General features: G+C 39.6%; 2 protein-coding genes across 6 annotated transcripts; one reads left to right on the plus strand and one right to left on the minus strand.

Moving 5' to 3' along the window:
* Nucleotides 1–49: 49 nt before the first annotated feature.
* LOC132256176 (neuropeptide-like 1) lies at nucleotides 50–23,993 on the minus strand. 4 transcript variants are annotated; one of them, XM_059752422.1, is made up of 6 exons: nucleotides 23,739–23,993; nucleotides 8,808–8,906; nucleotides 8,216–8,735; nucleotides 7,930–8,133; nucleotides 7,219–7,453; nucleotides 50–1,402 (listed from the first exon to the last, which is right to left on the minus strand). In XM_059752422.1, the coding sequence occupies exons 1-6, from the start codon at nucleotides 23,814–23,816 to the stop codon at nucleotides 1,126–1,128; spliced, it is 1,413 nt and encodes a 470-aa protein (XP_059608405.1). In that variant the 5' UTR covers nucleotides 23,817–23,993; the 3' UTR covers nucleotides 50–1,125. The 4 variants fall into 4 exon arrangements, with proteins under 4 accessions (XP_059608405.1, XP_059608406.1, XP_059608404.1 ...); XM_059752423.1 differs by having other exon boundaries at nucleotides 7,288–7,453; nucleotides 8,216–8,738; XM_059752421.1 differs by having other exon boundaries at nucleotides 8,216–8,738.
* Nucleotides 1,374–6,925, plus strand: LOC132256179 (odorant receptor 43a-like). Of its 2 annotated transcripts, XR_009468205.1 has the most exons (4): nucleotides 1,374–3,791; nucleotides 3,854–4,148; nucleotides 4,207–4,508; nucleotides 6,797–6,925. XR_009468205.1 is itself a non-coding variant. In XM_059752427.1 (3 exons), exons 1-3 carry the CDS (start codon nucleotides 3,442–3,444, stop codon nucleotides 4,417–4,419), a joined length of 858 nt encoding a protein of 285 aa, XP_059608410.1. In that variant the 5' UTR covers nucleotides 1,374–3,441; the 3' UTR covers nucleotides 4,420–5,206. The 2 variants fall into 2 exon arrangements, 1 of the variants encoding a protein (XP_059608410.1); XM_059752427.1 differs by lacking the exon at nucleotides 6,797–6,925 and having other exon boundaries at nucleotides 4,207–5,206.
* Nucleotides 23,994–24,873: the final 880 nt, after the last annotated feature.

The raw sequence follows: 24,873 nt of genomic DNA on the forward strand, positions 1-24,873 counted from the left end.
GAGTGTTTCTTCATTTTTTTGTCGGTAAATTGATGTTAAAGTCAAAAACTAGACGATTGAAGTATATTTGATGCTTTTCATTTTAAAATACAATTAAAATACATATTTATCTTTGGAATAAAATACTAGATAATGTTCGGAAATTAGGTTTTTTCTCCATTTTTTTCGCATATGTTTTATTGTCTATCTTTTATTGTCTAATCCATATATTTTGCGTGATTTTCACCCTCAAATCAGCAATTTTATCATCTCTTTCAACAAATATTTCAATATAATCTGATTAATATGTAGATTTCTTTTCATATACATTTATATATAGTTTTTCTGTAGATTGGAATTGTCAAACACAGCAATGTTCATCTTTATGTATGATTTTCAATAAGTTTCCTTTTTTTTCTTCATCTTAAACTAACATCCTTAAAACACCTTCGCACCTCTCATAGACACTATAATATAATTCATAAATGTATTGTCTCGTGACTTTGGATTGTTATCAATGTTTTCCGCTGTCCAATTGGGCTTCCGGTGACTCTCCATATACATTATTATTGTCTTATGTTACATAGAATACACAAATTGAAGAAGGATTCTGGTGTGCTGCTGCTGATGGATTTTTAAGATAAAATTGTCGGCAGAATGACAAATACTTGTGCGAAACTTTTTCATGGTAAATTTTCAATTTCTCTCGTTTGTAATTCTGTATATTATGCAAAAGAAAAAAAATTATCATCTTTGAAGTCTTTTTTTTTTATCAAGAAGACGCGCGAGTGTGGAAATTTCTTTACAAGACAAGTGGAAAAAGTTTTCTCTTCTGCTTTTTCTCTGTAATACAAGATTAGAAAAGACGGCATATTTAAAAAGTTTACCAATCTCATTTTTCATGCTGTTTCTTCGGTTCTTTGGTGTTTTGTCATTTGCCGAAAAAGGGAAGATATTCATTGATATGATTTGGAATTTCATTATGATATGAATTTTTGTCGTCAGATATGACTTTGGGGGAAATCTTTCGAAGCTTCGCACATTGGGGTTGATCCTGTCGCGAGGTGAAGAGCGATAGAAGAGGGTATTAATGCGCAATGTTGGGGACTTTTCTCCGGCGTCGTCAGATGGGCTGTCGCGCGGCGCTTAGATGAGGAGCGGCGGGAAGCAGTTGACGCACTCGAATGCGGGCAGCGGATAGAAGTCGATGATGTCGTTGGCCATCTCGGCCTCGTCCGCGGGCAGCTCAATAGAGGGACTTCCGGATGCCGCGGCGCCAGTTGCCGGTGAGTCTGGGCGGCGTGCCCCAGTGCTGGAGTCCGGGCGCTGCCCAGCTGACGGACGGGAGAAAGAGAGGAGCGCATCGTCTACACGCGTTGGCGATAGGTTGCTGACGTCGGTCGGGTTGGAGGGAAAATCCGTCCTTTAAATTGGTGGAAAGCGACAGAGTGACAAAGGAGAGAGAAAGAGAGTGAGATTAGAAGGAGAAGTGTTCTTTGTCGATGAACAGAGAGCAGAAAAATCACTATTAAAACAGTTTCTACTCTACAAAAAGTTAATTGGAAGAAATTTTCTCATGCCAAAAGTCATTATTTGTCGTCACATTAAAAAAATTCTATGTTGATTTCGATGAGAAAAAGTGAAGAAAAGAGGGAAAAAGGCGGGATTGCTTATGTACAAGGATGTGAGCATCACTGAAACTGATTTACGTGCCTAAAACTGACCAGAAAAATGATTATTTTTGATAAAAGTTCAATTCTAGCATAGATTTCCTTCGCGAACACACAAAGTTTCCTGATTTTTGTGTGTTGAGTTTCTTTTCTGTCCGCAAACTCTTGCACTGAGAACTTACATTGTAATTGAATTTTCCAGGTGGAAACACAGCTTGAAGAGGCAACAAGTAATTAGAAAAGTCTCCATATTTACCTCCTGCTTGAAAAAAAAATTCCTTTTTCTCCACCATTTCAGCAGGAGTTTAGATTAAAAATGTCCCAAGAGAAGAAACCTAAATAAACATATTTTTTGCGCAAATTTTGCAATTTCCTGGGCATTTTCGCCTCTACACTTAACTTCGACTGGAGCTTTTAATCACAATATTTGCTCAACACACTTTTTTTTCTGGATAGCGAGAAGATTTGTCAATATTGTGCAACAACACGAAAGTCCATCGACATTTTTGTGTGTGTGTCTTCCACAGATGTCCAAAATAGATTTATGATATTAAAAGATATGAGAGAAAGAAGTAAAAATCCATACAGCAAAAAGTTCAATTTTCTCGTAAATTAATTAATCTTATTGAAAAGTTGATGAAACTCAACTTGTTGTGAAATGTTGTTTTGCATCACTTCATTCTTCAATTAATTTCCTGATTAATTCAGCCAAGAAAAGCGTCTCTCGAGGAAGATTATATTTTGCGGTTTCTGTGTAATTATTTTTCCCATCAATAAAATAATTGCGGGAAGTAATTCCAGTCTTAAAACAACTTACCGCAATTTCACAATTCAAACTGAGATCGGAAATTGCAAATTCCTGGCTGTGAATCGGATGAAAGGGGAAAAATTGTTGCATACTTATTTATCACGTGTGAACTTTTATCCATGATTGCATGAATCCTCGCTGTGATAAGAAGAATATAATGAATAACGTCTGTCTATGGCGATGATGTGATTTAATTCATAAAAACCCGCGAAATCGTTGAGCTTTTATAAACACTGGAAATTTAATTAGAATCTCTGTGTCGCGAAGAGCGAGAAAACAATTTGCATGACACTCAACACAAATTGCATGCTTGTGTCAAAGTGTCGCAATATCAAACTTGAATGACTCTCTATGAATACTTTATAATGACCATCGATGACACGCCACATCTTTGTTGGCTATAAAATCCACTTCCTGAATGGAAAATGATTGAATTGATGATCTAAATTGTGTGTGTGTGTTTTCTCCTGGTTCTGCGAATATTTCCTCAGAATATGTTCAAGTTCAGTAAGAAAACTCTGGCCGAAGCTCCGTGGCTGCAGAACAAGGAGATTGCTTTAAGTGCGCAAATTCTCGTGAAATGGGGAATAATTTTGCATCCGAAGATTCGTTCTTATATTTTCATGATTTGCATTGGTGTCTTTAATGTGCAACAATTCATTCAAATAATTACTTACTGGAGACAAGGCAGAGTGAGTTATTCATGTGAAGTTTCTTTCGATTTGTAGCTTAAATCACTAATGGAAAATTGATTTTCAAGATGTCTGAAATTATATTCGATGCTTTTTACACCGCCACAGCGAGTAATGTATTCCTGAAGTGTGTTTTCATCTGGTTAAATCACATTGAAGTTGAGGAATTTCTGCTGTATTTTGACGAATTAGTGATAGAAGTTGAGAAATCAACAGATCCGGATGTTCAGAAAATTTTCGCATTCGATGTAATTTGAGAGAAATCTCACAAATTAATTAATCAAATGATTAAATGTCTTCTTACATTTGGCAGAAGAAGTATGGCAAAATATTCAACATGATCAATTACTCCTTCTGCTGCACTGGAGCTGTTCTGTTCGCCGTGTATTCCTTGGCATTCGGCGAAGGAGACACTCGAATGACAATGTACAACACTTGGGCACCTTTCGATCAAATCAAAACACCGAATTATCAACTGGTTTTCGCCTATCAATTTTATCTGACACTTGTCTGCCTAACACTTTACATGCCGTGGATGAGTTTAATGATCCGATTCATGTCCTTTGGCGCTGTTCTCTTCAAGTTCATCCACATCTCAGTTATTAAGTCCTACGCCGGGATTTTAGAACAAACTTCTGATGAGTAAGTTTAAGAAGTGAATAATTACGTCTTGATCACATTTTGTACGAAATCCTGTCTTGCAGTGCATTCGTCTTGAAGGAAATATCAAAAGTGACTGAAGATGAAGTTTTAACACGCTTAAAAAGCATTATTTCTCAGCACTACAAAGCTCTGATTTATGCTGAAAAATTGGGATCACTTTTTGCTCAAATCTTTTCAGTCGAATATGTTTTTCTCTCAACTGTGTTAATCGTTTCGCTCTTCAATATCAACGTCGTCACGACTAAGATGGAAATTGGGATTCATGTGGTTTATATCGTGATGAATATCGTTATGTCATTTCTATTCAATTTCCATGCAGAACTTTTGTTGATTGAGGTTTGATTCATGATTTCTTATGTATGTTAATATTGAACACAAAGCCATTTTATTTCAGAATGAGAAACTTCTCGCCGCTCTGTACAATTATCCGTGGTATACGATGCCGAAGAGAACACGATTGTTCATCCAAATGCTGATTATGAGGACTCAACATTCACCACAAATAATAGTTTGTGGGCTTATGCCTCTTGGCGTGTCGGGCTTTCAGACTATGATCAATCGCAACTATACGTATTTTACGCTTCTTCGAACGATGATGGCAGAGTAAAAGCGTCTCAACTGTTTTGATTTCTGCACATCTCTTCGCTCTTAGGCATTCACAAGTAACTTCAAGCCCAAAATAGAAGTTTATAGCAGGTAATTTTCTAGGAAGTTCAAGATTACAAGTGTAAACCTACAACAAGAACAGCTTCAAGTTTTTTTTCTCACAATAAAGTGTGAAAGAGGTTTTGCTCGAGAGATTTTCGAGTCGAAATTTTAATATCAATTTCAACTCTTTGAGGTCCTTTTGTCGCATTCAAGAGATAGCCAATATTCTCTAGTTGTTTATTTTAACAAACCGAATAGGATTTGAGATTCTAATTTTCTGAAAATATTTTACAGAAATTTGCATTGAAGATTAGAAATTGCTTCTTTCAATAAAGTTTGAGAAGTGGAGAAAAGTATTTTTTCATATGGCTTTGTTTGTGATTGTCTGATATATTGATTTTCTTCTAAGTCACGCAGTAGCTCAGCTTTGATTACTATTCATGGAACGCATTATACATATGTTTGATGGGTTTGATGTAAAAGTATAGATAGTGTGAGAAACATTTTGCTTGACATTGAAAATTATTGCATGTCGGTGTCAAAGTGTTATATTAAAACTAAAGGGATTTTTAATGAATTTTTTGAATACTTTATAACAACCCTTAAAGACACGCCATGCATCGACAATGGATATAAAAGTTACTTCCTCAATGAGAAATGTTTGAGTTGCGGTTCTATTTTCACTGTGTTTTCATGGGAAAAATATCTTAAATATGTGAAAGTTTGATGAGAAAGTTCTAAGGAATGTTGACCATCACCTGATTCACACCCAGGAATTTGTATTTTCCGATCTCAGAACGGGGTTTCAGAGATTATCTGCGCATTCTTGGGCAATTTAAATGGCCACGCGTGGACAGAGTGAATAGTGATGAAAATAAGTTGAGTTAATTAAATTCCAATTCACTGAACACAAAATGGAAAAATTAACCGCAAGGAGAGAATAATTTGATTGGATTTCCACAAAGTTTCTGTGCGCCGGAGAAAATTACAATTTTAAAGTAGAAACCTCGCTTATATTTCAATTAGTTCACTATAGTCATGTCTCGATGCTAAGTCAATTTCCAATAACGTCGGACGTGTCATTTTGCTCCATTGTATTGCGCCACCAGCGAACTGGCGAAGACATCGTGGCACATTAAAGTATTTCGTCAGCTTTGCCCTCTGCATCCTCATGGCAAGAAGCATGAACTAACGAGCGTCGACGGCCGTCGTTATGCTGTATTATACACGTCCTGAGCAAGGGGAAAACAACTCGCGAGTTCAGAATATTGTGTCGAATATTTTAACGTGAAAAGGAAATAATTTATCTGAATTATTTCTGCTTTTCATACAAAGTTTTGGTAACAATAAATTGCTTTGAAATGTAAAAGGATGCTTTGGAAGCTCCGCCCTATCGAATGCCACGCCCATTCCAAAGAGAATTTTATTAAAGTGTGTTTTTCTCTGTACAAACTGTAACTAGGCTTAGTGAATTGTCAGCCCTTGGTTTGAAGTGGATAAAGAATGAGGATTTTTCGTGTCTTCTTTGCCATTGTCAATTTTCGACATTTCTCGCGGAATTGCAAAACGAATCAAGTGTAAAATGATTGAGAATTTCATTCAAAAATCAATGAAAAAGTACTTTGTTCGGGAATTTGATACAAATTGAACCACTTTATGATGCAATAAATTCCGACAGTAAAGAGGAAAATATTTAGAAATTGATTGTATTTGCTTAATTAAATCATACTTTTTATCTACAATCTCTATTTTGTGTTATTTTCTTAATTGGTAGAGTTATGAAAAGTGATTAAATTTTAAGATACAGATTTATGAAGCATGAATAAATATTTTCCCCTTCATTTTCACACACCCTTCAATCAATTTGCTGGGGAAGATTAATAAGGTTTCGGGCAATTCAGAAGTTGGTGCTTCATAAAAGTTTAATTTCATTTCCGTGTCACAGCCTTTGGGTTACTTTATAATTACATTAAAACTTTTATTCGGTGGTGCGTGAAATGTTGCCTCAATTGGAAATTGAAAGTTTTAACCAGACTTAGTGCAACAGACACACATGATTTATGTTTATTGCAATTGAGAGACGAGCAGTAACTGAAGACATGCTCTTTGTCACGGTAAGAACGTGTGGGCGTAAAGACGGCGAGGGTGAAAAAAAGGCGAAAGTACGTCATTGTGAGAAGAAGAATTTCGTGTGAGAAATGCTCAACGAAGAATGTTGTTGCAGACGTGTGATTTTTCTAAAATTGAAAAGGGTATTGCTTCCTTATTACATTTTGCCCGATATAACAATTTGCCAGCATTCTCATTCTAACAATAAATGTGGAATTTCCTTTCAGGAATTTTTGTGTCACGTCAGAATGTAACCTTATCTATACGTACATTCATCCTCTTGTACGTGAATTTCAAATTCCTGTGCAATACACTGAGAGAATGTTTGGAAAAATGCGAGGATGGAAGAGGAAAAATAAGTGAAAAAATCTACGGATGCTCACGAAAGACAAACATCATATTGAGCTACAAAGGATTGCATTCAAATTCTGCCTTAAGAAATGCATTCAGTGATAAAAAAGATATAGACATACTATTTGTCTGTGGAAGGAAAATTAATTATTAGCTATTATGTACAATGTGTTCTACAGAGGAGGAAATCAAAGTGTTTGTGGCTTGGTAAAGTTTCATCTTCATCTAAAGGAACACCAGTGAGGAGTTACTATGAACACTGAAACATCAAGCAATTCAACTTCCTACTGTTTGAGACCTCGCCCTGCCCGATCGACTAAAGCGACCTCCTCTAGCGGGTCTAAAGGACGATGAAAACCACCCAGACCTAGCGAGTGCTCCGATATGTCGCTTCTCCGGCATTCTTCGCCATGGCATCTGTCTCAAGTTGGACTCCAAGTCAGAGCGAAGGAGACCAAAGCGAGCCAGCGAACCTACGTGGCGCTTCTCCTTCGGCCTGAACGATCGCAGCCACCCGTTTCGGGCCATCGAGGCTTTTTGGGCGAGAACAGAAGATCTCCTGTTAAACACTTTGCATTACAAAAGTCTGCAGATGAGCTGAAAGACAACATCACAGTCTAACCGTACGCCCCGCCCACTCACAGGCCCCGCCCATTTCACATGTATGTCTCATGAGAAAGTGTGCTGGAAAATTTTCGCTGTGTTGCTTGCAGTGATTTTGCACATAAATATATTTTCAGGAATGTGTGAATATGTGTCTGATTTTTAAAATACATCACAACACGTCGCTTTGCACAAGGGAAAAATATTCGCATCGCCAAAAGCTTTGCGAGCTTCACATATATGTGAGCATTTAGACGTTATGTGTTATTCACAATGAAATATTGTTGGCAGGATTCTATTGAATTGAGAGATTCAAAATTTGTCAATGGATTCTGGATGGCAGAAGAATATTTTCGCCAAACTGTGCATAACATGGGAAAAAATGGTAATGCAATTGCGTACTCACCAAGATATCGCTTGTCTTCGAAATGTGCATTGGAATTGAGGCTATTGAGAGACTCGAGAATGTCTTCATAGTCAACAGGGGATGTTTGAACGACTGGTTCTGGCACTTCAAACGTACCATCTTCGAAATCAGTGTAGGACGCCTGTCGCTTCTGGCGCACACCATGAATGGGTGAATTCTTCAGAGCCCCAATGTTTTTCTTCTCTGCTCGGGAGAGACGCAAAAGGGGATTCTTAAGACAGTGACAGAGAGAGAGAGAGAGAGAGAATCCTGCACTCAAGCATACCTTTCAGTTCCTCTTCCTCCTCATCCTTGTTCTTCTGGTTGGGCAGCGCCCAGTCCCTCGCCAGAGCACCAATACTCCTGCGCTCCTCCTCAATCCATTCCCTCTTCGCCAGCGGCAGCAAGTTGCCACGAGCCAGCGCTGCCAGATTCCTCTTGCCAGTCAAGTAGAAGTTTCCGGAGCGCGCCAGAGCGCCAAGATTGCGCTTGTTCTCCAGCCAGAGTGACGACGGGGCGATTTCCGCGTCGGGCTCCTTGGATGGCAGCTGGCCCGTCTTGGCCAGACTCGCGAGACTCCTCTTGCCACCGCCACCATTCTCACCACCTGTTCGCTGAAAGCCACCCGTTCGCAGCACCGAGCCGAGATTCCGCTTGGGGAACAAGCCAGCGCGCGCGAGTGAATTGATTGAGCGCTTGTCAGCCAAGAAGTCACCCTCACTCCCATCGCCGTCCAATCTCTGGTAGTCACTGTCGTCAATGGCCCTCTCGAGAATGCTCCTCAATCGATTCCGAAGTGCTATTCTCTGCTTTGTATGACAAGGGTTACGGCGATAAATTTCATGCCCATCCCGGGGTTATGGCGCACATATACTCACGTGTATGTCGTAACCATCATCTGGTATCGAGATGAGATTGAGAATTTGATCCAAGATGCACGGATTTATCACTCCAGTTTGGGGTGGTTGCGGATGAACCTGAAGCAGAATTGAGAGCACAGCGTGAGGGATTATGTTTTAATTTAATAAGTACAGAGATAGAGATGGTTGAAAAAGAACACCTCAATATCAATATGGGAAGCATTTTAATTTACAAACTTCCCTAATTGAAATTGAATGCGATAATTGGCCATTAATGGCGATGTTATTAATGGCGGAAGCGAAGCACAGGATGTTGATGTTAAGCGTATTTCAGGACTAAAAGTGCCCTTTTTTATTATTGAATCAGTGTAAGTAGATTTACTGTTGCCAACTTCGCCACAGAATGCGATGGGGAGGAAAAACAATTTCGAGACACCCGAGAAATCATCAGGTGGGTGGGTTTCACTGAGGGAGAAAATGAATCACTTCTTCTGTATTCTCCTAACGCGATACGGCAATAAATGGATGGATAGACTTGCGTAGGTTGATTGTGTAAAAAGCGAAGGAAGCCAAGCAATAAATTGGCACGAATGCGCCACATGCTACATAGTAAGGAGAATGTTGCGGTAGTCCCAGAGTGGGATAGTGGTGCCACCATTGATATGCTTTGGGGCCATCGAAGCTAGAAATGAACAATCTCGTCCAGATAAATCATGTTTAAAAAGAAGAGAGAAAAATCGTTTCGACCAGAGAACGTCGCGGGTAAAACGTGTCCAGAATTACATCTCCAGGGCGAATCAATTTTAACTTTCATCCACTGCTCATCTCATGAAAGCAATATTACATTTTGTGCACAACCATGGCAAATATAAAGTTGTGAACGAGAGTTTGAATGCCTCGAGTGTATTTTTTTGGTATATGATAGTAAACAATACGATGAAGAAGATGAATGAAAATCTGTTGCTAAATTGAGTTTTTTTTTTGTAATAAACTCAAACACAAATTTTTGTTCATTAAATACTCTTTTATATACCCAGTAAGTGACGTTGAGGCAAATGACAAGAATAAAAAAATTTGACTTAATTGTTCTATGTAAAAACTACCAAATTTTTAACATTGTTGCTACTCATTAATCAACTGAGCGAGAAAAGCTTCATTAAGTTGCTGTTGTTCAGTGAGTGAAGAAGCACGACCGATCATGGATTCAGTGGACAAAGGAAGATTCTCCATTTTGGACTATTCCTTCTTTGTAGTTGTGTTTGTCTTTTCGATCGCGATCGGACTTTATCATGCCATCAAATCGAGGAAGAAATCAAGCTCTAAAGATGAATATTTCCTCGGAGGGCGGAATATGAGTGTTTTGCCAGTTGCATGCTCCCTTGCTGCCACGTCCATTAGCGCTGGAACAATTATCGGTATGTCAGCGGAATCTTACGCTTATGGACTTCACACTTGGATGATTGCAGCAGTACAAATCGCGCCTTGTATTCTTGTGCCACTGATCTATATTCCCGTGTTTCACGAGCTCAAGCTCACGTCGACGTTCCAGTATCTCGAGTTGAGGTTCAGCAGAAGCGTTCGTCTCCTTTCGTCCGGTCTCTACATTTTGACGGGCCTTCTTTACTTGCCGCTGACGGTTTACGTTCCTGCGCTGGCCTTCCAGAAAGTCACCGGCGTGAATCTGTACGTCACTGTGGTTGTGCTTTCGGTCTTGTGCGCCTCTTACACCGCTTTCGGCGGATTCAAGGCCGTGGTCTACACGGACGTCCTGCAAATTCTGTTCATGATGACAAGTTCGATCTTGGTCGCGATCGTCGGAAGTAACGCGGTCGGCGGAGTGAAAAATGTGTGGAATGCGGCGGAACGCGGAGGAAGATTGCCGTTCATAAAGTGAGTTTTCAAGAACAATTAATATTTAATGACTTCAATTCACGAATTTTAACAACGTGGTTAGTCTGAAATAATTAAGAAATATTTTTCATCTATTTACCAAATTACTTTATAATTTTTTTCTTTGTATGTTTTATTTCTCAGTTTTGATGATCATAATACCAGAAGTTCTGTCCTTGGATATGCTTCGGGTATTTTAATAGCAAATACTTATCAACACGGCATGACCCAATCTCATACTCAACGTTTACTCTCATTACCGGAACGGCGGAAGATGAAGGCGGCTCTTTGGTTAATGTTTGTCTTGTTCGGATCCTATATTGGATTATCTCAACTCCTTGGCGCAATCATGTACGCTAATTATGAAAGCTGTGATCCTTGGAAAAGCGGAACGATCAAGAGCATGGATCAAATTCTGCCGCATTTCATTCAGGAGAAAGCTTCTCTCTTCCTCGGATTCAACGGAATATTCATCGCCGGAGTCTTTTCTGCTAGCTTGTCCACAACTTCTTCTTATCTCAACACGATGAGCGGCACGATCTACGAAGACTTCATAAGTTATCGACTGAGAAACGAAGACGAAAGTGTGGCAAACCGAATCATGAAATCAATCGTCATAATTCTGGGACTGGTTCAAATTCTTCTCGTTCCTGTGATTCAGCAAATGGGAGCCGTTTTTAAAATAGCAACACAGCTTATTGCTCTAAACTCCGCAGCACTTCTTGGGCTCTTCACGCTTGGAATGTTGGCTCCGAAGATTAACAGCAAGGTTAGGAGTGTTATATTAAATATTTTCCTTTTGCATTATTATTTCACATGCTGTAATTCACAGGGAGCAATGGCTGGAGCGTTGGCCGCAGTTTTCGGAGTGGGATTCCTGATTTTCGGAGGTTTGTCGGTTAAATCAGAGCCTTTTCTGCCCTTGCGAGTCGACGGTTGCTCGGCGTCTTCAAATGTCACGTTAATCTCAGACATCAGTCTTGTGAATGTCGATCGGAATGATGAAGTCTTCTGGCTTTTCCGCATTTCGTTTCTTTACTTCGGTTTTATAGGACTTCTGCTGAATGTGATTTTCGCTTACTCGGTCAGTTTCTTCACCGGAGGAAACACTGTGACTGATCAGAAGTTGCTTGCGACGCTTCTGAGAAAGGAAACTGCGAATGACCGAGAAGTCAGGATCGAATTGACAAATCATAATAATCGTATTATAGATAATGAGGGATGAATATCAGTGACAAGTCGGAAATTCTTCTTTTTTGTTTTTTTTTCTCTCATATAAAATAGTCTGTTGTAAGATAGGTCAATGCGAAAATCTTTATCGTATAGTTTCTTGCAACAGGTCGTAAATGACACGCAGCTAGTTGTTTTTTAATTAACGATATTAGGGATTTAATAATTTACTCGCCGTTGTAATAAAAACCTTGTCTTTTTGTATATATAAAAGTTGATGACTTTCCTAATTATCTCACTAATCTTTAACTGAATGAACTCAAGAGAATTCAATTGCTGTTGTTCAGTGAGTGAAGAAGCACGAACAATCATGGATTCAGTGGACAAAGGAAGATTCTCCATTTTGGACTATTCCTTCTTTGTAGTTGTGTTTGTCTTTTCGATCGCGATCGGACTTTATCATGCCATCAAATCGAGGAAGAAATCAAACTCTAAAGATGAATATTTCCTCGGTGGGCGGAATATGAGAGTCTTGCCAGTTGGATTTTCACTCGCTGCCACGTCAATTACCGCTGCAACAATTATCGGTTTGTCGGCGGAATCTTACGCTTACGGCCTACATGCTTGGATGATTGGAACAGTCCAAATCGCTCCTTGTGTTCTTGTGCCACTGATCTATATTCCCGTGTTTCACGAGCTCAAGCTCACGTCGACGTTCCAGTATCTCGAGTTGAGGTTCAGCAGAAGCGTTCGTCTCCTTTCGTCCGGTCTCTACATTTTAACGGGCTTTCTTTACTTGCCGCTGATGGTTTACGTTCCTGCGTTGGCCTTCCAGAAAGTCACCGGCGTGAATCTGTACGTCACTGTGGTTGTGCTTTCGGTCTTGTGCGCCTCTTACACTGCTTTCGGCGGATTCAAGGCCGTGGTCTACACGGACGTCCTGCAAATTCTGTTCATGATGACGAGTTCGATCTTGGTTGCGATCGTTGGAAGCAACGCGGTCGGCGGAGTGAAAAATGTGTGGAATGCGGCGGAACGCGGAGGAAGATTGCCGTTCATCAAGTGAGTTCTCTAGATCAATTAAACTTAACGAGTTCTTCTGCGCCATTGAAACTACCTAATAATTTGTTCACACAAAACATTTCATAGAAAAACAAGGTTTCATTACAAGTTGAATTATGAGAGTAATCCTAAAAAGTAAGGTTACATATTGTATTTTGTTCCATACTTTCAGTCTAGAAGATTATAACAGCAGAAGTTCGTTTCTTGGATATGCTTCGGGAATGATAATATCAAATACTTATCACAACGGCGTTAACCAATCTCATACTCAACGTTTACTCTCATTACCGGAACGGCGGAAGATGAAGGCGGCTCTTTGGTTAATGTTTGTCTTGTTCGGATCCTATATTGGATTATCGCACTTTCTTGGCGCAATCATGTATGCTAATTATGAAAGTTGTGATCCTTGGAAAAGCGGAACGATCAAGAGCATGGATCAAATTCTGCCGCATTTCATTCAGGAGAAAGCTTCTCTCTTCCTCGGATTCAACGGAATATTCATCGCCGGAGTCTTTTCTGCTAGCTTGTCCACGACTTCTTCTTATCTCAACACGATGAGCGGCACGATCTACGAAGATTTCATAAGTTATCGACTGAGAAACGAAGACGAAAGTGTGGCAAACCGAATCATGAAATCAATCGTCATAGTTTTGGGACTGGTTCAAATTCTTCTCGTTCCTGTGATTCAGCAAATGGGAGCCGTTTTTAAAATAGCAACACAGCTTATTGGTCTTAATTCTGCAGCACTTCTTGGACTCTTCACGCTTGGAATGGTGGCTCCGAAGATTAACAGCAAGGTGAGGAATATGTTCTTGTTACTACTTAGCAGAACAGTCATCCAACAATCTAATTCGCAGGGAGCAATGGCTGGAGCGTTGGCCGCAGTTTTCGGAGTGGGATTTCTGATTTTCGGAGGTTTGTCGGTTAAACCAGAGCCTTTTCTGCCCTTGCGAGTTGACGGTTGCTCGGCGTCTTCAAATGTCACGTTAATATCTGACATCAGTCTTGCGAATGTCAATCGGAATGACGAAGTCTTCTGGCTCTTCCGCATTTCGTTTCTTTACTTCGGTTTTATAGGACTTTTGCTGAATGTGATTTTCGCTTACTCGGTCAGTTTCTTCACGGGAGGAAACACTGTGACTGATCAGAAGTTGCTTGCGACGTTTCTGAGAAAGGAAACTGCGAATGACCGAGAAGTCAGGATCGAATTGACGAGTCAATATAACATATTTTCAGGACATTAGGATTGAATATTGGTGATAAGTCGGAAATACCTTCGGAAATGTTATTCCTTTTGTAGATCCTAAATTAAAGAGTCTAAAGTAAAAGTAGTTGTTGAGGAGATTGCGTACTGACGTTTGCATCAGGTCGTAAATGTCAAGTAGTTAGTGGATGTCTAATGAGCTTCTTTTACCCGCCGTTGTAATAAAAACCTTCTCTTGTTGTATATATAAAAGTTTATGACTTTCCTAATTATCTCACTAATCTTTGAATGAACTCAAGAGACTTCAGTTGCTGTTGTTCAGTGAGTGAAGAAGCACGAACGATCATGGATTCAGTGGACAAAGGAAGATTCTCCATTTTGGACTATTCCTTCTTTGTAGTTGTGTTTGTCTTTTCGATCGCGATCGGACTTTATCATGCCATCAAATCGAGGAAGAAATCAAGCTCTAAAGATGAATATTTCCTCGGAGGGCGGAATATGAGAGTTTTGCCAATTGCATGCTCCCTTGCTGCCACGTCAACATCTGCTTCAATAATTATAGGGTTTTCAACTGAATCTTACTCATATGGATTACATTCTTGGATGATTGCAGCAGTACAAATCGCGCCTTGTATTCTTGTGCCACTGATCTATATTCCCGTGTTTCATGAGCTCAAGCTCACGTCGACGTTCCAGTATCTCGAGTTGAGGTTCAGCAGAAGCGTTCGTCTCTTGGCGTCCAGTCTCTACATTTTGACGGGTCTTCTTTACTTGCCGCTGACGGTTTACGTTCCTGCGCTGGCCTTCCAGAAAGTCACCGGTGTGAATCTGTACGTCACTGTGGTTGTGCTTTCGGTCTTGTGCGCTTCTTATACCGCTTTCGGCGGATTCAAGGCCGTGGTCTACACGGACGTCCTGCAAATTCTGTTCATGATGACAAGTTCGATCGTGGCCGCAATCGTTGGAATCAACGCGGTCGGCGGAGTGAAAAATGTGTGGAATGCGGCGGAACGCGGAGGAAGATTGCCGTTCATCAAGTGAGTTTTTCCAACTATATGACTTATTTGAACTTTGAAATTAATATAGTACTAAAACTTTTATGAAGTATTTTATTTCTAAGAAAATTTAGTATCAATAACTAAAAATCTGTTTATTATAGTTCAACCGAAAGAATAGACATACAAGAATAAAATGTTTCATATATACATTTTTATTTACTGTGCTATTCCCTTTCAGTTTAGACGATCACAACAGCAGAAGTTCGTTTATAGGATATGTGATGGGATCTGTATCAGATATATATCAGAGCGGTATGACTCAATCTTATTCACAACGCTTACTCTCATTACCGGAACGGCGGAAGATGAAAGCTGCACTTTGGACAACATTCGTCTTTCATGCATCCTATATTAGCCTAACGCAAATTCTTGGCGCTATTATGTACGCCAATTATGAAAGTTGTGATCCTTGGAAAAGCGGAACGATCAAGAGCATGGATCAAATTCTGCCGCATTTCATTCAGGAGAAAGCTTCTCTCTTCCTCGGATTCAACGGAATATTCATCGCCGGAGTCTTTTCTGCTAGCTTGTCCACAACTTCTTCTTATCTCAACACGATGAGCGGCACGATTTACGAAGACTTCATCAGTTATCGACTGAGAAACGAAGACGAAAGTGTGGCAAACCGAATCATGAAATCAATCGTCATAATTCTGGGACTGGTTCAAATTCTTCTCGTTCCTGTGATTCAGCAAATGGGAGCCGTTTTTAAAATAACATCACAGCTTATTGCTCTTAATTCTGCAGCACTTCTTGGACTCTTCACGCTTGGAATGTTGGCTCCGAAGATTAACAGCAAGGTTAGGAATGTTATATTAAATATTTTCCTTTTGCATTATTATTTCACATGCTGTAATTCACAGGGAGCAATGGCTGGAGCGTTGGCCGCAGTTTTCGGAGTGGGATTTCTGATTTTCGGAGGTTTGTCGGTTAAATCAGAGCCTTTTCTGCCCTTGCGAGTCGACGGTTGCTCGGCGTCTTCAAATGTCACGTTAATCTCAGACATCAGTCTTGCGAATGTCAATCGGAATGACGAAGTCTTCTGGCTCTTCCGCATTTCGTTTCTCTACTTCGGTTTTATAGGACTTTTGCTGAATGTGATTTTCGCTTACTCGGTCAGTTTCTTTACCGGAGGAAACACTGTGACTGATCAGAAGTTGCTTGCGACGTTTTTGAGAAAGGAAACTGCGAATGACCGAGAAGTCAGGATCGAATTGACGAGTCAGAATAATCGTATTGTAGATAATGAAGGATGATTATCAGTGATAAGAAGGAAATGCTTCTTTTTTGTTTTGTAGCCGTTCTATACAACCCCTTCAGGCCCTGGACTCGCTGATTCCATTTCGGACCGAGTAAAACCACTTGCACACTCCCTATATTTTTGTTGTTCTTATATTTAAAAATCTTTTATGAAATATGTCGATGAGGAAATCATTATCATATAGTTTCTCACATTAGGACTAAAATGGTATGCAGCTAATTGATTTTTTTTAAAGAGTTTAGCTATAAAATAATTTACAATATAATGAACTCTTGTTTTGTGTATAAAACTTTTAAGACATTCCTAATTGTCTCACTAATCTTTAACTGAATGATGTCAAGAGACTTCAGTTGCTGTTGTTCAGTGTGTGAAGAAGCACGAACGATCATGGATTCAGTGGACAAAGGAAGATTCTCCATTTTGGACTATTCCTTCTTTGTAGTTGTGTTTGTCTTTTCGATCGCGATCGGATTTTATCATGCCATCAAATCGAGGAAGAAGTCAAATATTAAAGATGAATATTTCTTGGGAGGACGGAATATGAGTGTTTTGCCAGTTGGATTTTCACTCGCTGCCACATCAATATCTGCCTCAACAAGTATAGGCATGACAGCAGAATCTTACGCTCACGGCTTACATGCTTGGATGATTGCATTAATACAAATCGTGCCTTGTATTCTTGTGCCACTGATCTATATTCCCGTGTTTCACGAGCTCAAGCTCACGTCGACGTTCCAGTATCTCGAGTTGAGGTTCAGCAGAAACGTTCGTCTCTTGGCGTCCAGTCTCTACATTTTGACGGGCCTTCTTTACTTGCCGCTGACGGTTTACGTTCCTGCGCTGGCCTTCCAGAAAGTCACCGGCGTGAATCTGTACGTTACTGTGGTCGTTCTGTCGGTCTTGTGCGCCTCTTACACCGCTTTCGGCGGATTCAAGGCTGTGGTCTACACGGACGTCTTGCAAATTCTGTTCACGGTGACGAGTTCGATTTTGGTCGCGATCGTTGGAAGCAACGCGGTCGGCGGTGTAAAAAATGTGTGGAATGCGGCGGAACGCGGAGGAAGATTGCCGTTTGTCAAGTGAGTTTTCAAGATCATTAAAACTTAACGACTTTATCTACGTCATTGAAGCCACTTAATACGTTCGACACACAAAAAATTTTACAGAAAAAACTCGGTTTCATGGAAATGTATCTTAGCTGAGTAATCATAAAAAGAAAGTTATCTTTTGCTCTATTCTTTCAGTCTTGACAATCACAACAACAGAAGTTCGTTTCTTGGATATGCTACGGGAATGATAATATCCAATATTTATCAACACGGTATGAACCAATCTTTCTCTCAGCGCTTACTTTCGCTGCCAAAAAGATCGAAAATGACGGCGGCTCTTTGGTTAATGTTTTTCTTGTTCGGATCCTATATTGGATTATCGCACTTTCTTGGCGCAATCATGTACGCCAATTATGAAAACTGCGATCCTTGGAAAAGCGGAACGATTAAGAGCATGGATCAAATTCTGCCACATTTCATTCAGGAGAAAGCTTCTCTCTTCCTCGGATTCAACGGAATATTCATCGCCGGAGTCTTTTCTGCTAGCTTGTCCACGACTTCTTCTTATCTCAACACGATGAGCGGCACGATCTACGAAGACTTCATAAGTTATCGACTGAGAAACGAAGACGAAAGAGCGGCGAACCGAATTATGAAATCAATCGTCATAGTTTTGGGACTGGTTCAAATTCTTCTCGTTCCTGTGATTCAGCAAATGGGAGCCGTTTTCAAAATAACAGCGCAGCTTTTTGCTCTTAATTCCGCAGCACTTCTTGGACTCTTCACGCTTGGAATGTTGGCTCCGAAGATTAACAGCAAGGTTAGGAATGTTATATTAAATATTTTCCTTTTGCATTATTATTTCACATGCTGTAATTCACAGGGAGCAATGGCTGGAGCATTGGCCGCAGTTTTCGGAGTGGGATTTCTGATTTTCGGAGGTTTGTCGGTTAAACCAGAACCTTTTCTGCCTTTGCGAGTCGACGGTTGCTCGGCGTCTTCAAATGTCACGTTAATATCTGACATCAGTCTTGCGAATGTCAATCGGAATGACGAAGTCTTCTGGTTCTTCCGCATTTCGTTTCTGTACTTCGGTTTCATAGGACTTTTGCTGAATGTGATTTTCGCTTACTCGGTCAGTTTCTTTACCGGAGGAAACACTGTGACTGATCAGAAGTTCCTTGCGACGTTTCTGAGAAAGGAAACTGCGAATGACCGAGAGGCTAGGATCGAATTAACTACCCAAAATAATGCAGCATGATAGTCAGTTGAATGTAACCCTCTTATTTGAATATAATTTCCACACCATTCAAGTGTTTTTTTGTGTGAAATTGCGGAGAGCATAATTTGTGAGGACTTCTGAGCAAGCTGAAGTTCCGTGATGAAACACTTCCTGTCGCGCCATATCTCACGTGTGGGCATGTGAATTGTGACTGCATGTGGCACAATGAATGGGAAGATAAATGCATTTGCAGTGCAGTTGCATCCTCATCTCACGAATATTCTACCTATTGTCTCAACAACCGTGTCCTGAAGCAGACAAATATGTGAGCTACTCTATAGTATTTACTTTCGATCCCTTTTTGCTCTCGCACAAAGAAATCGACTCCAACCGTCAAGGATTTTCCTTAAGGGTGAGTAAATATAAGAAAGCTTTTATGCCTAAAAAGGCGGAAGTCTATTTTTAGACAGAGTGCCTTTAACTCTTTTCTTCCCGTCTCTTTGGCGGAAATGTTGAAGAGATGAGTGAAAAGAAGTCAAGAAAATGCTTAGAATGTATATCACAAGTTTTCCTATATCCAGGATTTTAGTCTAACACTTAATTGTCTATTCATTATTGTATTACTTGAGCTTCGAAAAGCAGATAAAGTTTCAGGCCTGTCATTTTTGCGCAGCAAAAAGTTTTAAATCTCTTGAGGAAAAATTGAATGTCTCGAATGGGATTTGATGATATATTTGATCTATAAGAACCTTATAAAGGATTTCAAAGAAATTCTCTATAGTTGAATGGAAAATTGAGCATCTCTTAAAATGTCATGTTGTAATACATTATGTATGTAATATCGCCAACTTGCGAGAAGAAGAGGAGAAAATCGAGACCCCGAGGCAGTATCATATCTCATTACACACTATATTATAAGATGCTCACTCCGGAATAAATTTGCTACTCATGTGAACTGATTTATTCCGGGCCTATCTTATCATATTTCACATGAGGAAAAAAAACCATCACTAAATCCGTATGACGCGGAACTGTTTCAAAGACGCCCACATTTCGTGATAGAATGAAATGAGATGTAAATTTATTGACATATTTTTTTTCAAGATTTTGCGGTATAGAGATAAATTATATAGAGACTTTAATGTCAGCATGAATGACATAAAATATCCTTATAGACAATTGACATTCAAATCCAGCAGTTTATTGATTAAAATTGCTAAAGTTTTCTCAGTATAAAAAGTTTATTCACATTGACAAAACAATCTCGAGAAATTCCAGTCAATCAGAATGATTTTCTTTGAAGAAAGAATTCAATTAGTGAAATTATAACGCACGCAATTTGTGTTTTTCTTTCAAGACCGTGTTAAAGAGTATTAACCCATCGGAAGGGACTTTCTCAATTTTGGGGAAGAAGGAAATTAATGGGAAAATCAATAAAATACCCAACAGTTTCTTTCCCATTTGTCGAAGTGAATTGATGATAGCGAATATATTGGTTTCGGTCAAATTTAAGTTGGTAATGTCTTCCCAGGAAAAGCATATACGTGGAAAATGTGTTGTGGGAAAGACAAATGAACGTCCGTTCAATTTACCATCCAATTTATCACATTGAGGGAAAATTAGTGAACAATTCTGCAGCAAATGAAATCATTTGACAATTATTGTGCAATTCCTGGCACAATTTCGTGCTCATTTATCAGGAAATTAGCAAATGCCATTCAGTGCAATCGCCCTGTTGAAGACACACATCCAGAGCATTCATGAGCCAACAATTGACCTGGATTTCAAAAGCACTTCCAACGAAGCAACTCTTGACGAAGCTTAGCGTAATCATGAATAATAGGATTAAAATTTATATTAAAATCTCTACTAAAGTATCTCTACAAAGCTTTTCACGTGGAAACTGTTGGACGATTATTTGTGCATAAAACTCAGATTGGACAAAACTTTTATTTCTGTTACCTCACAACACACTAACTGCTTTTTATGAATGCTTCGTTGAATGTTATTACGAAGCTTTAGCAATTGAAAGAGTTTGTATGACGCACGAATACGAAAAAAAAACCATTTTTTGATGGGAGAAATGCAAATTACGCATGCAATATGCGTTGCAATGCACGTTGAAAATGCTTAAATTGTACAAAATAATCTCCAGAATAACTATTCTTTACCAGTGTCTCCTTACAAGGCAGAAGATTATCTTCTGCCAAAATCTTCTGCTTTTGTAAAGAAGAATTATTTCACTGGGAAATCCCTTCAATGGAGCTCAAAATTCCCTTGAAAATGATTAAATTTCGGGGGAATGTTGAGAAGGAAATTATGTGCATCCGGGCTAAGTTATTTATAATACACATAATTTATGGTGGATGAGAATTGTGAGAAAATATCTGCCAACTTCAAATTAGTCCATAGAACTTTGACAAAGCAAATGTTAAAGGTCAGAATTCTCAACAGCAAATGCTTATTCTGTGTTGGAATGCTTTTGGTTTAAATTGTGTGAAAGGCTATTTTGCTCGTTCACAACTATGCATAAAAAACATCCTTTCCGGTGAGAATTTGTGAGTTTTGCATTCTCCTTTAATTACACCTTCGCCTTCGAGAGATCTTTCTGCCATATTTCAACTTGTAGTGGAAATTCCAAGTTCCTTGTTCTTGTTATTAATTCCAGGAGTGTTTCGCACACACAATTATCAAAATTCCCAAGTGAATTAATACATTTGCAAAGGGAGCGAGAGGATGTGAAAGTGCTTGACGGGCAACACAAAGTTACTTTGTGTGCATTTGAGATTAACTAATTATATTAGAATTTATTTCAACACATTTCCAGCATTGGACGCAAATGCTGAAATTGCAAAATTTATTTTTAATACTCATCATAAACATGAAATGAGAATTAAATCCATTTGAAGGGAATTAAGGGCATAGAATGTGTAATATATTCTGCGGAAACCCACTCAGAAAGTGAGCACTTTTCCAGTGATGTCATTTCAATTAAATGTGCACCAAGTGTTGGTTGGAATTCTAATATTTTTTCTGCCATGTTGCACTTCACTCTCTTGACAATTTTCTCTATTTCAGTTCCCAGTGTTTTCAATTTGTCCAAGAGAAAATTACTCGGTTTCCATCGGTGGTTGAAATAGGATTTCAATTTAAAAATCCTGCTAGGAATGTCACAGGATTAAATTGAATTTGCTATTTAATTTACAAGCAGAGATTGACTTTCTAGCTTGACTTTCAGTCGGAACGTGATGGATTGTTCCTAATGTATGAAAGGGTAATTGATCATGTAATATTTGTATGAATAATTCCAAAACAAATCACTCATATTTACCTTCCTTGACTTGATTATTTTCCTCCACATAAATAGCAATCAATACATGAGAAAAGTGGCTCAGAATACGTGCTATTTTCGATTCAATGCTAGAGAAAATCGAAATCTGCCTCTTCGCACTTTAAGATGACGAGCAACACAACACACAAGAGTGTCACAGAAGTTGGAGATGTTATTTGTAGTACCTCAAGAAAATGAGCAACAGATTTGCCACTCTATGAGAGTCCATCAGTGCCAAACATGCTAGTTGATCCCAATTTCAGGAGAGACATAATTGGAATTATTATGTGCAGCACGGGTGGATTCTCAGAGGCGCAGGAGCTGAGATAAGGCCACACATTTTAGGCTTTATAACAGTGTGAGAGCAAAATGATATCATTGAGTTGAGGGTGAATGTCGTAATTTACAAAAGGTCACACTCTCAGGCAGTTTTCCCACACTTTCGCCACACGAGGAACGTGGACACGGTGACAACAGTCATCAAGCGAAAAGCTTTTCAGAAAACATTTACCGCCACAGAGGCAAATTTGTGAATATTCAGGCAAATAGTGCCCAAAAATAGACGTTTATTAGATGAGGAATTCAACGTGGGACTTCTCATTATACAATCTGTATCTGTGGCAATAAATCACTGAAATGCGACACAAAGTGTACACATTGTAAGATCCTGAGAGAATGAAAAGGATGCTTCATTTAATAATCTATTAGAAGTCTAATAAATCCGTCAAAGCGAAATTTTGTAGATAATTGTGGAATACTAAGTAGTGTGGTGTATTGTTAGGCGCTCAAAGGGATGAAAGACATCGGAAAATTTAATTTTCGTCAAATTCGATCTGAGTGAAAGACAGTGAGGAAGACATTTTCCCAGTAAATTGAATTGGAAGTTCATTTCTAAACGCCTTCAGGCGCAATTTTCATCCTGTTTTGAGCTAAATTCAAATTAGAGCGTGAAAATGATCGGAAGAATTCTCAAAATCATGACTAAATCCATCAATCTAGTTAATACAGATGCAACATGAAGGGTTGCAAAAAAGAAGTGCAACGCCAAATTGCAGAGCGGAATTTTGTTGGAAGTGATTCAAAAGTGAAGGATTTATAAGACGAAATAAGCCAAATAAATGAAGAGAGCCTTAAAGATTTCATCTATTTGACTATTCTTATTAAAAACAGGAAGAAAATTAAAATTAAAATGTTACTCGTGAATAAAAAATAGCAGCTTTTGTGTATTTTTCTTAGCTTATGATTTTGTGGCAAATGGAATTCAATGAATTTCGCAGAGTCTATTAATTCGTCAAAGCGCAAGCTGGAAAAGCTCTAATATTCTCAATTTCCCGAAATGAACATCTCAGGCAGGGCCTTGACTTTAATCGAAAGTTCATGTCACTGACGAAATTGCTTCTTACAATGATTAAGCACAAATTGACTTGCTTTCCATAAACGAAGAGGGTGGAAAATGTTGCGCGCTGTTCAGTTCATGTTCAATGGGAATATCAGTGGATGGGTAATTTTGTAAAGCTTATTATGATTATTAAATTATGTGTTTGGAGAGCGCGGATGCAAGAAATCATATTTAGCTGCAGAATTGACTGGGAGTGACAATCTCTGGGCATTTTCCAACCGCAAATTGAATTCTGAAGGCGAGCTTTCGCAGAACCACCCCAGCGACATATAATTTTATTATGTATACAGAGAGTGAACTTACAGATTGAATGAGGAGACACAGTGTTGCTGCTGTCGGAAATAGAAGTCGCGTGGAAAAGAACAATTTGCTCTTTCCCATCTTTCTCAGACGCCACAGACGGAGCACTTTTCGCAGGACACACAACAACTTCCCTCCAATTAACTGAGGGCGGGGGTAATTTGACGAAGGGGGAGCGCCAGAGACAGTGGCTGGGAAACCTCCACTTAGTTTGATGAACACCGAAGAGGAACTTCCCGAATGCGAGATGGCTGCTCTGGTTGGGAACTTCCGCGCGACTGGTACAACTTGTCGCACTTATGTCCCTTTTATATTGCTCCAAGGGATGCTACCACCCCTCGTGGGGACGCCGCCGAGGGGGGGGACTCCGCCGGGCGTGCGCCGTGGCGCTTCGCAAGACGCAACACGCGGCAATTGCGCTGGGCGGCCGCGAGGGTGGTGGAAAAGTGAAGAAGCTCAACATGAAATCGAAAGCTATCGATGCCTAAGAGCATCTGGAGCATCTCTAGCTTCGCCACCCCCTCAAAAAGGGGATGGCGAAGCACAAGCTGAAGCGTCCACAGGCAGAAGCATAACGATGGGAATATGAGAAGAGCGTGAGGAAGCGTGAAGACGTTTCCCAAGAGGATCAGTGAAACTGAGAAAGCACTGGAAGAGGGTGAAATCTTGGTCGACTGCTCAGAGTTCATTCCTCCAAATACACTCCCAAAAGCTCTCCAAGAAAATCAATCACTCACAGTGTATTTTCCCTTCCCACCCTTCGCAAGCGAGCTCGAAATGCGAGATGTGAAAATTTGTGGCAATCGTCCAATTAGTTTTGATATCGTCACATTAATTTGCAACGTGATCTCAACCTCTTTTTCCCACACTCAATTACACAGTTATTTTCTGCGAATTTCCATGTCATTTAGAAAGGCAAGTGTCACTTCTGTTGGCGCGCATTTTCCTCCCCAAAACACTTTCCCACCCCATTTTGCGCTCCGTGCGACTTTCAAAATGAGAATCTGTGATAGATTACAATTTTGCGCGTCATTTCCGGTTTTCGCAACTTTCTGACGTTGCGACGGGAACATTTGGGGAATAACAAGAAAATGGGAAAACAAGAGAAAAATAGGAAAACTCACAAATAATTGCTTAT

This window comes from Phlebotomus argentipes, unplaced genomic scaffold (genome assembly GCF_947086385.1).
Source record: "Phlebotomus argentipes unplaced genomic scaffold, Phlebotomus argentipes genome assembly contig_5, whole genome shotgun sequence".
In the NCBI taxonomy this organism is placed as follows: Eukaryota; Metazoa; Arthropoda; class Insecta; order Diptera; family Psychodidae; genus Phlebotomus; species Phlebotomus argentipes.

Coding starts and splice junctions, on each gene's coding strand:
- LOC132256179 (XM_059752427.1), top strand. CDS start 3,442: ATGTCTTCTTACATTTGGCAGAAGAAGTATGGCAAAATATTCAACATG. Junction 3,792..3,853: donor TTAGAACAAACTTCTGATGA/GTAAGTTTAAGA, acceptor CCTGTCTTGCAG/TGCATTCGTCTTGAAGGAAA. Junction 4,149..4,206: donor CAGAACTTTTGTTGATTGAG/GTTTGATTCATG, acceptor ATTTTATTTCAG/AATGAGAAACTTCTCGCCGC.
- LOC132256176 (XM_059752421.1), bottom strand. CDS start 23,816: ATGGGAAAGAGCAAATTGTTCTTTTCCACGCGACTTCTATTTCCGACA. Junction 8,907..23,738: donor TGTGTCTCCTCATTCAATCT/GTAAGTTCACTC, acceptor ATTCTGCTTCAG/GTTCATCCGCAACCACCCCA. Junction 1,403..7,218: donor AGTCGATCGGGCAGGGCGAG/GTCTCAAACAGT, acceptor ACCAATTTAAAG/GACGGATTTTCCCTCCAACC.